The sequence below is a fragment of the Gymnoscopelus microlampas genome, assembly GCF_963454915.1.
Source record: "Gymnoscopelus microlampas genome assembly, chromosome: 15".
NCBI lineage: Eukaryota > Metazoa > Chordata > Actinopteri > Myctophiformes > Myctophidae > Gymnoscopelus > Gymnoscopelus microlampas.
In genome coordinates this window covers 49,033,148-49,049,729 of record NC_139952.1, presented here as the reverse complement: position 1 = coordinate 49,049,729, position 16,582 = coordinate 49,033,148, and the positions used below count along the sequence as shown (strand labels likewise).

Genomic DNA, 16,582 nt, shown 5'->3' with positions numbered 1-16,582 from the left:
GGTGTAAAGTAACTAAGTACACATACTCAAGTACTGTACTTAACACATTCGGTGCCAGAATGTTATAATAACAGATTACATTCGGTGCCAGAAATCTCACCGTTGAGCTGCGCGACGATGTTTAAGCTGTAGACTCCACGACGAGCGATCCATGTGAAACAAAGCATGCGTGCATTTAGCACAATGGTCCTGGCTAACGCCTGGAACGATAGCATCTTTCACGCGGGTCACAATGGCGCAGCGATCGCACATACAAAATGAGTTGTTTTCCCCAACGTAAAACGTTTCGGAGTTAAAGGGGTTTTAGAGAAGAAGCGGATGGGGAGCCATGTTTTTTGGAATGGTGATCTATAAGGCCCTTCCTTCTCAGAATCACCGTGGGTGATTCTGAGAAGCTCCAGCCCCTCCCGTGTGGAAAAAAACGAAAAAAAACAAAGAGACTGAAAACACGGTTCAGACCGTGTTCGGCACCCGATGTGTTAAGTACAATGTTGAGGTATTTTTACTTTACTGGAGTATATATAAGCACAAAGAACAAAACAAGTACATTAGGCTATACCATTAAGACAAGTAACACCAATGAACATTGAGGTGACGATTATCCATGGACGCAAGTTTGGTTTGCTTAATGCCTCTCCTTGAGGTTGAATTTGAAAGTCAAATAATTGGTGCTCTCTCTTAATCCATTAAGACCAGGAATGCATCTGTGTCATTTTATGATGTCTTTGGCTATTAAAACAGATCTTCAAGCTCATAGCGCGGCACCGAGTGCCGCGCTATGAGCTTGTAGATCTGCTATTGTTTCTTTAATCGTGGAAGATGTGTTTAAGTGTTTTGAGGAGAACATATTTTGAGATGAGGTCAAATAATTGGTGCTCTCTCTTAATCCGGTAGTAAGGCGTTTTGTCCAAGCGTACTACATCTTTATGGTACAATAGAGTCCTCTGGTAGTCGTTATGTCTGTATGGTATAATACAGTCTCCTCTGGTCGTGACAAGGAAGGCTGGAAGGATGGCGTAGTGCCTGTTCTGTTCTGTTCTGTGTGACGTAGTGATGCCACTGTATTCAGCCTCAGGAAGACACACACTGTAGGAAGAATACCTTATACCTGCAGGTCTTAGAACATTGTTTCTCTTTGCAGACATCACTGTTTGGTGGGTTCATAGATTGTTTGGACTGGGTTGAATCTACAGATCTAACAAACAAACAAACAAAAAAAAACTACAGGATTGATTCATAACCTTCATATTCCATGAACCGTACACAGTGAAATCCTCAGTGTTAATGTATCCATTTATAATGCAGAGAGTGTACACAACTACAAATGAATGCAATTGTAACAAGACTAAGAATAATAGCTTGAGTTTATATAGCTCCTTTCACGAAGCCCAAGGACCCTTTACATCAAAGGACAACCAACAACCAACAAACAAATGAAACAACAAACGACTGCTTGCCTAAAGCCTGAGAGAATAGATGTCTTTTCAAGGCAGCCTTAAAACAGTCCAGAGTTCCAGCAAAAGGCGGATCTCCATTGGGAGAGATATTGGCTCTCTGAGTTTAATCCATTCAGTCCGGGAACGCATCTGTGTCATTTTAAGATTTCTTTGGCTATTGAAAAATAGCAGATCTACAAGCTCGTAGTGCGTATTTTTGGAAAACTCGTGAATTTTTTTTTTTTTGCAAATCTTTGAATATTTTTTAAGCCAACGTTTGTAACTCAAATTTTATCCTTGAACAACATATTTTGAGATGAGGGTCCGCGGACATATTTTGGGTGGTCCTTGACACGAAAAAGCTTGAGCACCACTGATTATAACAACATACGTTTAAAAAAAAAGATTTGCAAAAAAGTTCAGTATTTTTCCCAAAAGAATAGCAGATCTATAAGCACGTAGCTTGTATATTTGCTGTTATTGAATAGCCCAAAGTATAACGTAATGGTTATAAGCAACAACTAAAAAAAAATCTAAAATGTTACAGTATATGCCTTCCTGGATTGAATGAGATAAAACAACAGGATTTGATGGTGTCATTGATGTGAAGACAGTAAAGACATGTTGCCTTGTTGTGCGTCATCCACTGGTCTCAGCGCTCTGTGATAAACTGAAGATGATGTGATCTCTGGAACTCAGGATTTCAATTAAAGCTCACAGTATCTGCAAGCTCCTCGGGCGCTCTTTGTGTGTGTGTGTGTGTGTGTGTGTGTGTGTGTGTGCGCGTGTGCATGCGCGTGCGCGTGTGCGTGTGCTTTCGTGTGTGCGTGTGCGTGCGTGCGTGCGTGCGCGCGTGTGTGTGTGTGTGTGTGTGTGCGTGTGTGCGTGCGTGTGTGTGCGTGTGTGTGTGTCGTCAGATGAAAGCTCCCCTATATAGGAGTTTGATTGAATGAGATGTGATTAATCTCTATCTCGCCCAGGAGAAGATAACCGCTCGCTTTCCAACCAAACACCAGATTAGAACTTACATATATTTCCGCACGATTATGCACAGCAGAGAGGAGGTGTAACGGATCGGTTCTATAGAGAGTTTGTCTAACAGATAAAATAAAGGATCTCTCTCTCACCCAGTGGTGTAAAGTAACTAAGTACATGTACTCAAGTACATGTACTTAAGTACAATTTTGAGGTATTTTTTACTTTACTGGAGTATTTCCAATTTTCAGTACTTTTACTTAATATTGTACTTTTACTCCACTACAATTATTTGAAAACTTTAGTTACTAGTTACTTTGCAAATATCAATTACTATATTATAAAACATACATTAACCACTTTAGTCCTATTTTATACCATAGGCTATCTGAAAATAACCGATCTACAAGCTCACAACGCGTCACATCACGACGCGCTGTGAGCTTGCAGATCTGCTATTTTCAAGCATTTTAGTACTTTTACTTTTGGTACTTTAAGTACATTTTGACACCAATACTTTTGTGCTTTTACTCAAGTCAATTTTTAATTCCGGGACGTTTACTTGTAACGGAGTATTTCTATATTGCAGTATTGATACTTTTACTTAAGTAAAATATCTGAGTACTTTTTCCAGCACTACTCTCACCCCACCCCCCACACTGTGATGACTTCTTCCTCTCTCTCTAATATTCATAACAGGACCTCCATCATCATCATCATCATCATCACACGCACAATCTTCAAATGCACCGCACTGCTGCTGACTGTTGTATATTAATGTGGTCGAATTAGCATACGGCTTTATTGAAATATTAATGTGCTCCGTTGCGCTCTTTCTAATGATGTGGGAGGAATAGCGGGGAGGGGGGGTAAGATGGGGGGGGGGGGGGGGCAGGTAGTTCAGGGTGTGGGGGCGGGATCACGACGTCGAACACGGGGGTGATGAGAGATGACAGCATGCAGCGCGACCGGCAACGTTTACGAGCAGTGGTGTAAAGTAGCTACGTACATTTACTCAAGTACTGTACTTAAGTACACTTTTGAGGTAATTTTACTTTACTGGAGCATTTCCAATTTTCAGTACTTTTACTTCTACTCCACTACATCACAGAGGCAAATATTGTACTTTTACTCCACTACAATTATTTGAAAACTTTAGTTGCTGGTTAATTATTACAAAACATACATACTGTAGTTATACATTAACCACTCTAGCCCTATATATACGTGTGATGAATTATGACATTTATCTGCTTGACCCAGTTCGCACATGTGGTGAATCACTCATCTACATAATAAGCACAATTAATACCCGTGATACGATGACTATTTCTATCCATTCTGTTCTTGTCCTTGTTTTCATATCTTCTGGTCACGTCAGTGTCCAATAGAGCACCGAAGTCTGACGTAATTTACACATCCTACCTGGGTTGTGGTTTTTCCCCCTCGTTCTGAATGCCCATAGACGTGTTTAATATCGGGTCATATAAGAACTGTGTTCCAAAAATAAACATATGACCCCGGAGGTTTGACTCTTATGGATATGAAGCATCAACTGACGGTTAGAAAACGATAATGTTACTTCCGACGAATTAGTTTAATTTTCGCCAGAAACAGACTGTATCAAATATGAGTGACTGACTATCATAAACCATACAGAACCACCTCCCTGACAATATCGCTGACACAGTTTGTTTATTTTTGGACAACAATTCTTATATGAGACGATTCTAAGATGACCCAATGTTATTCTCCATAGAGAAATGACTTTACGAACCAGGGGGTGGACGAGTGACGTCAGGACTTCTGTACTCTATACTGTATATTCTCTATGTGTGTATTGCACTTCAGAACTTGTCCTGTGACACTGCCTGGTGTCATCTTGTTCTGCGCGCACGCGACTCAATTGAAACATCACTCACCACCCTTAGTTAAATAGAGACTCTTCACATGATCGGTCAACCGAAATCACAACAATTTGGTGTCAGATGAAAACAGCATAATAGAGCATGACAATACTTAGACTACCTGAAACAACCCTTGCTTGGCCCTCTGCACTTGGACTGTCTGGGATTAGCGCGGTTGAAAGACCAATCAGAACAAGTATAGATATAAAAGTAGTTAAATACATTAACTGTACATTAAGTGGGTTTGTGTACAAATACAACCACAAAGAGCTGAATTCACACCCGCAGAAACAGTGTTCTGCTTCCTTGTTCTGAGAGAGCGGCGAGCGGAGGTCTAACGCATTGGTTCTCAAAGTGGGGTCCGGGGACCCCCAGGGGTACTTGAGGGGGTTCCAGGGGGTACCCAGCAAAATGTGTAAATATAGCATCAGAATATTTATGACCTTTTATACTTTGGCTATTCAAAAATAGCAGATCTACAAGCTCATAGCGCGGCACCGAGTGCCGCGCTATGAGCTTGTAGATCTTCTATTTTTGAAAAATCTTGAACATTTTTGCAAATCTTTGAATATATATTTTTGAAAGCGAACATTTGTAACTCAAATCTTTGCTTCTGGGGGGTCCCTGGAATGAAATATTTTTAGATGGGGGTCCACGGCCAAATACATATCAATTTGGGGGTCCCTGGCATGAAAAAGTTTGAGAACCACTGGTCTAACGTATTGTCCAAGGGCAAGATACAAGACTAGGCAAACATTGTGTACACATCAGTTGCATTAGAAATTGCTACAGGTGATGTAATGAATTGGGCGTCAGCGATAAAAATAATAACTCTGCCATCCTAGCGGTTGTTGCTGAGGTGTTTATCTGTTGAGGTGAACAAGCCTTCAGCATCTCAGCAGACATTATCGTACACAAGCAGTATTTCACACATGCAGCTGTCCAGGGCTGATACTACACACTACAGTATACACACTACAGTATACACACTACAATATACACACTACAATATACAAAGTACAGTCTGTTCACTACACAGACCGAGGATTAGAATCCATTGATTGTGTCTCATTTGCACTTTTGCCTTCAGGCTCTTGGCTGGGATGATAAACCCTGAATTCACCCACAGCCATGGAATGAGATATATTACACACCCACACACACACACACACACACACACACACACACACACACACACACACACACACACACACACACACACACACACACACACACACACACAGTATTAAATGAGTCATCAACATGTATGCAGTATGTTCTTTATAAATAACCTGTGGTGTGTGTACACTTCCTATCTCTTATACCGGTTCGATTCCCCCCAGGCTCCTTCTCCTGGCTACATGTCGAAGTGTCCTTGAGCCATTTAAAACCATTTACAATTTACAATGTAGTCATTTATCAGACACTCTTTATCCAGAGCAACTTATAATACACAAGGTAAACACATAGAATACATAGAGAAGGGGTAGACAACGAAAATATTTGGCACTGGGCAAACACGACCAGAAATAAGTCTGGCACTGAATGAGTTAACCCATTGAGACCTGAAGCCGATCCTACATGTCTCCTAAATCCCAACAGTTTTCTGAAAAACGTATGTTTCTATATCAGTGGTGCTCAAACTTTTTCATGTCAAGGACCCCCAAAATTATATGTATTTGGCCACAGACCCCCATCAAAATATCTAGTTCCAGGGACCCCCCAGAGGCAAAAATTTGAGTTAAAAATGTTCGCTTGAAAAATATACATATTCAAAGATTTGCACACATTTTCACGATTTTTCAAAAATAGCAGATCTACAAGCTCATAGCGCGGCACTCGGTGCCGCGCTATGAGCTTGTATATCTGCTATTTTTGAATAGCCCAAAGTGTAAAATAATGCTTTTTAGCTCAAATCTAAAAATGACACAGATCCAGGTCTTAATGAGTTAAGTACAGCACTTGAGTAAATGTACTTCGTTACTTTCCAACACTGAGAGTATAGCAGAACATTGGGAGTGATGTAAGTGCTCCTGACGAGTGGGCTGCTGGTTTCCTGCATGGTTTCCTCCACAGCGTCTGTCTGAGTGAACGTGTGCACCGTATAGATATAGAGCACATAACATTTAACCATGTTCCAGCGGTTACAGCGCAGTGTCAAATGTGAAGCACGTTGTAAAAGCTACATCTGAGTGAGTGGGTAAAAAGCACTGCATAGAAAGACACAGTCCATTTAGCATGCAGCCTACAGCCTACAGTCTGTTCTCCCGCTTCCTCTGCAGTCACAACGCTGAAGCCAGGGCCAGCATAGTGACAGTGGTGGGAAAAGTACTCACATTTTTTACTTAAGTAAAAGTATCAATGCCGCAATGTAGAAATACTCTGTTACAAGTAAAAGGCCTGTGTTCAAAATGTTACTTGAGTAAAAGTACAAAATTATTCACATCCAGATATACTTTAAATACCAAAAGTAAAAGTACAAACAAGCTCACAACGCGTCGCATCGTGACGCGTTGTGAGCTTGTAGATCGTCTATTTTCAAATAGCCTATATATAAAACAGGGTTCAATGTATGTTTTGTAAAAGTACAATATTTGCCTCTGTGATGTAGTGGAGTGGAAACAATTGGAGAAATACTGCTCAATTGAAGATGAAATTGGAAATCCTCCAGTAAAGTAAAAATCACACAGTCACAGTGGTCACAGTGGTCATCACAGTGATGGAAGTGATTCACTTACAAAAAAAACATAAAATTGTTTTTTTTTTCAAGTGATAGTCCTATTTACAAGGCTATGCACATGTGTCATGTGTTTCTAGCCAATCACAGTCCTGAATAGAGTCATGGTGGCCAATCACGGTGCAGGGTTAGGGGGGTACACTGGTGGCCAATCACAGCGCAGGGTTGGGGGGTGCAATTTGGATCGATGTCCAAACCTCACATATAGGGGCGGTTGCACCGCCCAAAAATACCTCAACATTTTACTTAAGTACAGTACTTGAGTAAATGTACTTAGTTACTTTACACCACTGCCATGCAGCCTACAGTATCCAGTGTGTTGTCCCTCTCCCCATGCAGTCAGAAGGCTGAGTCCAGGGCCAGCACAGGGACAATGACATTGCTGACGTCCACAATGTGACTCCAGCAGCACATTAGTCTGTCGTCGTCAGACAATAACCGGCATTAATATTTAATTTTAAACTATCATTTCATGGAGCAGGCTTGAGTAATAACCGCCTCATGGCCTGCAGTGATATATATGCACCATGGCTGCTCTATGTGAGCTCTAATGGAATTCTGAGCTCTCCCCCAGGACCATGTGCTGCATGGTGCTCACACAGAGAGAGAGAGAGAGAGAGAGAGAGAGAGAGAGAGAGAGAGAGACAGAGAGAGAGAGAGAGAGAGAGAGAGAGACTGCGGACCATGCACAGAAAGACACTGTTCATCTTATTCTGCATTCACTGTACTACAGCGTGGCTATTGTGGGAGAAACAATGACATATAGCATGCAAAAAAACATTGCGATTATTTTTTGTTGAATGGGAACAAACTCGGTCACTTCCTCAAACGTAGGCCTGATGGTTGGAGTGGTTCAGCCTGCTGACGCAGAGGTTCAGTCAGTCAGTCAGTCAGTCAGTCAGTCAGTCAGTCAGTCAGTCAGAGGCAAAATGCAACATTTTGACTCATGGCTGAAGAGAAACGTTCCTCTTTTGTCTTGAAAACTCAACACAGCCGACACGCTGTGAGTCACATGGGACAGACGAATAGATAGATAGATAGATAGATAGATAGATAGATAGATAGATAGACAGACTTATATTAGTCATTTAGTAGACGCTTCTATCCAAAGCGACTTATAACAATAAGTGCATTCAACATAGGTAGGCAAGAAAAACTACTAATCTCCAGAAGTCTGAAGTGCATTCTCTTCTAAAACAAGCAACTAAGAGCATACCTAGCGCTAAGGTAAAAGTGACATATATAAGCTACCTACTTTCTTAAACAGATGAGACACATAGGAACATAAAATGAGCAAGAACTAGTACAGGTAGGTACAACAGTAACATCACAATAAGGACGTACAGTACACTGGCTCAGAACACAAAGACAGATGGTTGTATAGACGATAGTCTATACAATCATCCTGCCTGATTCAGAACAAGATAGAGGGCATCAAGGTAAGACTATATATAGTTCTGACATCAGCAGCGCTAGACCACAGGTAACGTTACACTGTGATGCTACTATTACTACTGCTATGTTATTGTAGTGTCATGGTGGCCGCTGCACACCTGATTAGAAGTTGAATTGAACCATAAAAACAGATAAAGCTGTGTGTGTGTTCACACAGCGTGGCACACTGACTGCTGCGCGTCACGCGGGAGGCGGACGGACATGTTGTAAAACACAAACAAACGCACATCAAACGCACAACAATCACACACAAACATCACCGCAATCACATCCAACAAACACCCTGCCAAGCCCCAATCACTTTGCACAGCCGGACCCCTGAGAGAACCCCTATCCCCCTCCCCGGTGCCGCCCCTCTTGTTTGTGTCTGGAGCCTAGATAATGTGATTAAAACCAGAGAGTAGTTGATTACGGCACAGAGCCACTGATTGAAACAGGGAATAATTGTATTACTGTTCATATCGGCACGACCCAAACGCTTTATCAGCTCTCTGGGTGACATCGGCCAATTAAAACCTTCACAGCCTCACAGAAAACCATTGGTCTATAGCAGGGGTCTTCAACGTTTTCAGCCCAAGGACCCCCTAGCTGAGAGAGAGATGAAGCAGGGACCCCCTACTCTATATTGTATACAATTGTGTTTCAGATTCAACTTTGTTTTGTTTACGTGGTCTGCTCTTTTCCCCCCTCTACACCAAACCTCTTTGCCAAAAATAGCAGATCTACAAGCTCACAACGCCTCGCGCTGCGAGGCGTTGTGAGCTTGTAGATCTGCTATTTTTGGCTCAAGTTCTCCTCAGAAAAGGGATGTTAGGGTTCAAGTGGTTAAACATTCGACGATTAAGGTCTAATATGTCCACAATTGCTACAAATTGCTACAAAACCTGCAGTCATTTTGGACAAAAAAGCCAATTTCACATCGAGGTGCCCAGATGTCCCTATAGTGCCCACCTATCCTGTATCCGTCCAAAACGGTTCCTTTTTTATTATTATTATGGTAAAAAAAAACACATTTTAAAATAGTGAACATAGCCGATCTACAAGCTCACATCGTGTTGCATCGCGATGCGCTGTGAGCTTATAGATCTGATGTTTTCACTACTTTTATGTGATTTTTTTTTCTTTTTTTATGGAGATTTCTGCGAGGATATGAATCTAAAACAACCGCATGCTGCAGAGGATTCTAAAGATAGAAGAAGGTGTTGAAATATAATAAAACACATACAAGTGTAAATGTGTTAAAATACAGTATATTTTCAGCTTGGCTTACAGTACATTGTCCCGTCGTGCGGTGCCATCAGACAATGGCTCTTACTGTAAAAAATAAACCCAGCCAGAGAACTTTTTCACAGTAACACGAGTAACAGATGATGCCTTGTGTCTCTGTGACTCTGTAAAACACATTTTAATTGGCTCTTTTATACCGGCGCGGCGGCTTAACAATAGAGCGACGCGGCCTGCGTTGGCGAGGCTTTTGATAACTGCAGTCTTCCAGCATAAATAATGCATTTCAACAACGCTGACAAACAAACAAAATATCCCTCCATTGTTACGAGGAACAACGGCTAATTGGCTAATAATGGTTGTACATCATGGATGAGTGGTTTTAGGATGTTATAACACAATCCAATGACAACATCTGGTTAACCATTAAGAACTACAAAAATACATTATTTATAGTTTGCACTGCATTGTGTGAGTCTTTGCAGTGTATTAAATGCTATGTACTGATGCCAGTTCTTTGTCGTTCTGTTACATTTGTCGGAGGCCAAGGATGAAAATGGAAATACGTCGTGTTTAATCCTTGACGTTCTGAGGCATGTCTATATGTCGTGTTTTATTTGAACCTCAAATTGAATACATAAAAATGAAATCTAAATCACATTGGCGTCCCTATGTTGGGCATGTCGAATTCCCCCCATTGCCCCACCCCCCCCCAAAAAAAAACAACACAAAACATCTAAACGCTCATAACGGGTCGCATCGCGATGCATTATAAGCTTGTACATCAGCTATTTTTGAATGTTTTTTTTAATATATATATAAGGCTTAAGCGGTTAAGTGTAGGTTACGGACACCTACACAAAGTATTGGAGGGGTGTTCCATACGTGTTCATTTAGGAGCCACAGTGATTTTCAACGAGAGCGAATCTAATTGTCTTGGCGGTGTGTGGAATTATACCCACAATGCCCCAAGTGCTCCTGGGAGACCTGGATGTAGTAGAGAGAGAGAGAGAGAGAGAGAGAGAGAGAGAGAGAGAGAGGGGGGGGGGTGGTAGAGGGAGGGCGGTTGCCAAAACTGGGTGTGAGCGGGAGATGAATGGATCCCAGGGCCGCGATTGGCTGCCTGGTAGGGTGAACGCAGGGACAACCCCCTTAACATGCAACACAGAGCGTGCTCTCTCTCTCTCTCTCTCTCTCTCTCTCTGTCTCTCTCTCTCTCTCTCTCTCTCTCTCTCTCTCTCTCTCTCTGCAGAAAATATTTGTGGACATCAGCACTTTGTCTCGTTTCTCTTTTCTTTTGTATCCCCCCACAAAGTGCAAGCGCAGTATGCTATGGTTTGGCCACCATGATAACACAAGACCCTTATATGGTTTGATAACAAAGCCGTTATGGTTTATTGACTGTGGCCCCGTAACAAACAACAACAATCCCTGGGGAGCTATACAGTACTGTATGTGACATATACAGTAAGGTTTTGACATACATTACTGTATGTGACATACAGTATATGTCAGGACCAAACCTGGCAGTGGTGGAAAAAAACACTTTTTTAAAATACTTAATATTAAGACCTGAGGCGATTCTTAAATGTTTTTCTAAATCCTAACAATTTTTGGAAAAAAATCCCAACATTTTTTTTCCACATTTTTTCAAAAATAGCAGATCTACAATCTCATAGTGCGGCACTCGGTGCCGCGCTATGAGCCTGTATATCTGCTATTTTTGAATAGCCAAAGAAATCTAAAGTGACACAGATGTGTTCCAGGTTTTAATGGGTTAAGTATAATGATCAATACTGCAATTCTGGAATTCCAAATCTGGACATCCCCAAGACAAAGAAACCAACCTGGGGTGATATGACAGGGCCTTCTCAATGGCCGCCCCCCACCCTATGGAACTCACTCCCAGCTCACATCAAAGCTGCCCCCCCCCACCCTATTTAGAAAAGTGCTATGTAAATTGCATCTAATATTATTGTAACCCATGTTTTCACCCAGTTGCCAATTGCCTATGTAATCCTAGGCGCTACTCTTCCTCTGCAAGCCTAGGGAGAGCCCAGAACTGATCTCATGCCTCCTCCAATGCATGAGGAGCATGACAAGCCGCTTCTTATCACCTGACAGGGTGGAGTTAGTTTCCCCGGTAGGACGTAGCGCGTGGAAGGAACGCGTTATTCCAACCAGTTATTTTCCCCTCCATCAGGCGCCCCGCCTGACCAGGGGGAGGCAGTATAGAGACCAGGATTACTGCATGTTTTTTGTTAGGGTACCCACCCTAGAGCATTGGTTCTCAAAGTGGTGTCCGGGGACCCACAGGGGTCCTTGAGGGAGTTCCAGGGGGTCCTCAGCTAAATGATGGATAGTGAACCAAATGGACCCATACGGGTCTGTAACTCTGAGAGTTAAATTAACATTGATTTTACTATATAAATTGGGGTCCCAGAGATAGAAATACCATTAAATGGGGGTCTGTAGCCTAATGCATGTCAAACTGGGGGTCCTTGAAATTAAAACGGTTGAGAATCACTGCTAGAGCTGTAAAAATCTTCTCTTATGGGGGTCCCTGGCATATCTTTTTCAAATGGGGGTTTGCGGGCTAATAAGTGTCAATTTGGGGGTCCTTGACATGAAAAAGGTGTGAGAACCACTGGCCTAGAGCACACAGGGAAAACATGCAAACTCCACACAGAAAGGAGTTTTACAATTACTGTTCTTATGGTTTTTACTCTTAGACAAAATTACTTGTGCTTTTTGTTTCCTTACATGGTAAAGCCTCTTTGAGCGTCTATATATAAAAAAAGCTCTATATAAATCCGTAGTGTTTGTGACAAACAGCTGCATATCAGAGAGTTAATATTTATGGCAGCCTCGGGCAGGGCTCTGTGTTGAGCAGCAGAATCACTGATTAGAGACCCTCAAAGAGGTCGCTCTGATAAGATGCTCCTTGTGACCCACGAGTGCATTCATTAGCATCTCATTAACATCTCATTAATATACATGAGGTTGTGGTCAGTGGAATGTGCAGGTTTGCCGACATAATAATTTGCCACCGTGGGGAATTATGAAGACAGACAGACAGACAGACACACAGACAGAGAGTTTACAACGTAGGCATCTATCAGACGCTTCATCCAGAGCGACTTACAGTAAGCAAGGTAAACACATGCATCAAATGCAGAGAGACAGTGTGTCAGTGCCTCAGTAATGTACAATGAGACTATGCAAACTATAGGATTCCAGGTCTGCAAACTAACCTGGCATCTGTCTAAATAACATGCCATCTACATTTTTATTTTTACCTTTGCATAAGACTGCATGGTGGTCAAGGCTAAGGTGAATTCTGAAGAGGTGAGTCTTCAGATTACGGTGGAAAATTGGGTGTGAGTCTGCAGTTCTAACTGCAATGGAGAGTTTGTTGCACAGTTTGTGAGCCAGAAGGGAGAAGAGTCTAGGACGTGTGGAGCGTTGTCCAGGGTGTTTTAGAGAAGAGAGAAGAGTCTAGGACGTGTGGAGCGTTATCCAGGGTGTTTTAGAGAAGAGAGAAGAGTCTAGGACGTGTGGAGCGTTGTCCAGGGTGTTTTAGAGAAGAGAGAAGAGTCTAGGACATGGAGCGTGTTTTAGGGAAGATTCAGACAGCTTCCCTGTGTTAGCTGATCTGAGTGAGCGGGAGGGGTTGCAGGGTTGGATCAGGCTCTGAAGATATGGGGGTGCCATGCCTTTGATTGCTTTGTAGGCCAACGTCAGTGTTTTGTACTCTGAGCGGGCAGTAACTGGGAGCCAATGGAGGGAGAGGAGAAGGGGGGAGACATGTGGGAATTTTGGTTGGTTGAAGACCAAGCGTGCTGCGGCATTCTGGATCATTTGAAGGGGCTTAAGTACGCATGCTGGGAGACAGACAGAGCGTGACGACAGCACATGGGGAGTCGAAAAGTATTTTCATTAAGCACTTGGACCGTGATGTCATCATAGGACAGTGATGTCATCATTGGACAGTGATGTCATCATAGGACAGTGATGTCATCATTGGACAGTGATGTCATCATTGGACAGTGATGTCATTGTTGCTCATGTTAAACCCATTAAGTTATTGCCAGACCCAGGGGGTCGGCCTACATGAGGCTTTGTCGGTCGGTCGGTCTGTCCCTCTTTTCCTCTGTACACACGTCATGCGAAGTCCGGCCATTCAGATTTCAACCACTAGGGGTCTGGCAGTACCAGGTCTCCTGGTTCACTTGTTTTCTATAATCATGACCTTTCATATGACGTCATCATGCATCAAGTATATTTTTAAGACAGGGATTAACCATGAAACGAACAACGGAACCCGAAAAAAACCCACAAAAGAATGGAATATGAAGGGACCTTGGTATATGGAGAAGAATGTCTATTATATAAACCTGGGTGGGTAGTTCTAGTTGTAATACACACAGCACATGGTAAAGGTCAGGCTCTGAGGTTTGACATTACAGGAGAAACAAGGGAGCTTATTAAAAAGTTCATCATGTTTAAAATAGGATTAGAGGTTGAAGCCCAAAGTTCAGACGCTACACAAGCAATTTGAAGGGACTTATTAGTCCACTGCTAAGGGAATGCTAAAGCTAGCAGGGGTGTAAAGTAACTACATACATTTACTCAAGTACTGTTTTGAAGTTGTTGTTTGTTTTTTTACTTTACTGGAGTATTTCCAATTGTAGATTATTTCTGCCTCTACTCCACTACATTTCAGAGGCAAATGTTGTACTTATAAGTATTTGAAAACTTTAGTTACTAGTTATTTTGTAGATGTTGTATTATTATTATTACAAAACATACATTAACCAGTTTATCCCTATATATACTTTGGCTATTTGAAATGAGCAGATCCACAAGCTCATAATGTGCAACGCGTCGTGAGCTTGTAGATCGGCTATTTTCAAAAGATTTGCATTCATTGTGAAAAACTTGTGAAATGGCACTATAGCTTCTCAAAGTGGGGTCCGAGGACCCCCAGGCCAGGGTTTCCTTGAGAAGTATCCCAGGGGTTCCCCAGGAAAGAGGCCTGTGACTATTTAAAACTGTGATTGTTTGATCACACCCTCTACCTTCTTTTATTTCCTACTACAGTCATTTTAGATTTGAGCTAAAACCATTATTGTTATACAATGGCTATTTAAAAATAGCAGATCTACAAGCCCATAGCGCGGCACCGAGTGCCGCGCTATGAGCTTGTAGATCTGCTATTTTTGAAAAATCTTGAACATTTGTGTAAATCTTTGAATACATATGGGGGGTCCCTGGAACAACATATTTTGATGAGGATCGGCGGCCAAAAACATATAATTTTGGGGGTCCTTGACATGAAAATGTTTGAGCACCACTGATATACTGTAGCAACAATAGTTTTTCAGAAAAAATAAGACATTTGTTGAGACATTTGACAGTTACAAATGTTCACTTTAAAAAATGATATATTGAAAGATTTGCACACATTTTCACAATGTTTCAAGGTGACCAAGCCTGTGCATGTGCTGTGTGACTGTCATTGTCTGTGAAAGGCTCTCTATAAATAAAATGTACTTAAATACTGCTGACCTATAAACTCCATCTACACAAAACTGCAGTGTAATAATAATAATAACAGACGTGATGTCAGGGTGGATCAGAGTCAAACGGTGGAGGTCAGGGTACAGTGGGTTAAACTGCTTAAAAAGCAACAGGAAGAAGATATCAATCACTGCAGCAACTCAAACAATTAAGGGCTTCAGGACAAAGTTTCCACTTTGAGGTGAAACTCGGCCACAACAGAGAGCGGAATGGAGCCGTTCCAAACTAAAGCCCTCCTGAGGGTCACCAGGCAGAGGGGTCCGAGGGGCGGGCGGGCGGGCAGCACAATGTGAGGAAGCATGAGGGTCAAGGTGTGAAGGTTCCTCTGGAGCAAAACGTGAGCAGCACTGTACCAGCGTGATATAACTATGAGAGTGACGACGCTAGCATAGACTCCCATCGTAAGGATGGAATGAGGAAATGCTCTGTCTAACTCAATGAGATAGTTCCAATGTTTGGAACTATACAGCACATAGAGCAGCCTGCTTTTGCGTGACGGAACTTTCTCTCTCTATGTTTCTGCTCTGGATGTGGATGTGAGCCCAGGACAACAGGCAGTGGTGGAAATAATATGACTAAGTACATGTACTCAACTGTACTTGAGTAGTACAATGTTTTGGTATTTTTATTTTTACTTTCTTCAGTATTTAAAGTTGTCAATACTTTTACTTCTACTCCACTACATCTTAGAAGAAAATGTACTTTTACTTGACTACAGTTATATGAAAACTTTAGTTACTTTGTAGATTTAGATTATTATTAAAAAACACACTAACCGCTTCAGCCGTATATATATATTTCGGCCATTTGAAAACAGCTGTGAGTTGTGAGCTTGTAGATCGGCTATTTTCAAAATATTCTTTAATACATTTTGAACTCGTAAAATGGGACGTTCCGCACAATGACTAATTTTACTTTTGACTCTTTGAAGCTTTTTTGATGCTGATACTTTTGTACTTTTACTCAAGTATATTTTGAATGCAGGACTTCTAACTTAGTCCTGTATTTTTATGTCCTGGACTTATACCCGAGAATATTGACATTGCAGCATTGATACTTTTACTTAAGTAAAGCGTGTGAGTACTTCTTCCCTCGCTGACAACAGGAGGGTGGTTCTCACACTGAGTCACTGTGAGACAAACAGAGGACGCACACACAGGATGTGTGAGTCAGCCTCCACTAGAACAACTATGAACCCCCACCTCCCCAAAAACACAGGAGGTGGAGGGCATGCAGCAACCTACTCGCCAGTGATGCAATTGCAT

The 16,582-nt window shown here is 41.9% G+C and overlaps 1 protein-coding gene across 1 annotated transcript in view; it reads right to left on the bottom strand.

Annotated features, from left to right (window-relative positions):
- The window catches only part of thsd7aa (thrombospondin, type I, domain containing 7Aa), a gene marked incomplete at both ends in the record, with an annotated part of 204,039 nt that overhangs the window by 181,857 nt on the left and 5,600 nt on the right, over positions 1 to 16,582 (bottom strand). The window contains one exon of the mRNA XM_084080528.1: positions 16,402 to 16,446. Coding sequence (XP_083936654.1) covers positions 16,402 to 16,446 — 45 coding nt within the window. The remainder of the gene's footprint in view (positions 1 to 16,401; positions 16,447 to 16,582) is intronic.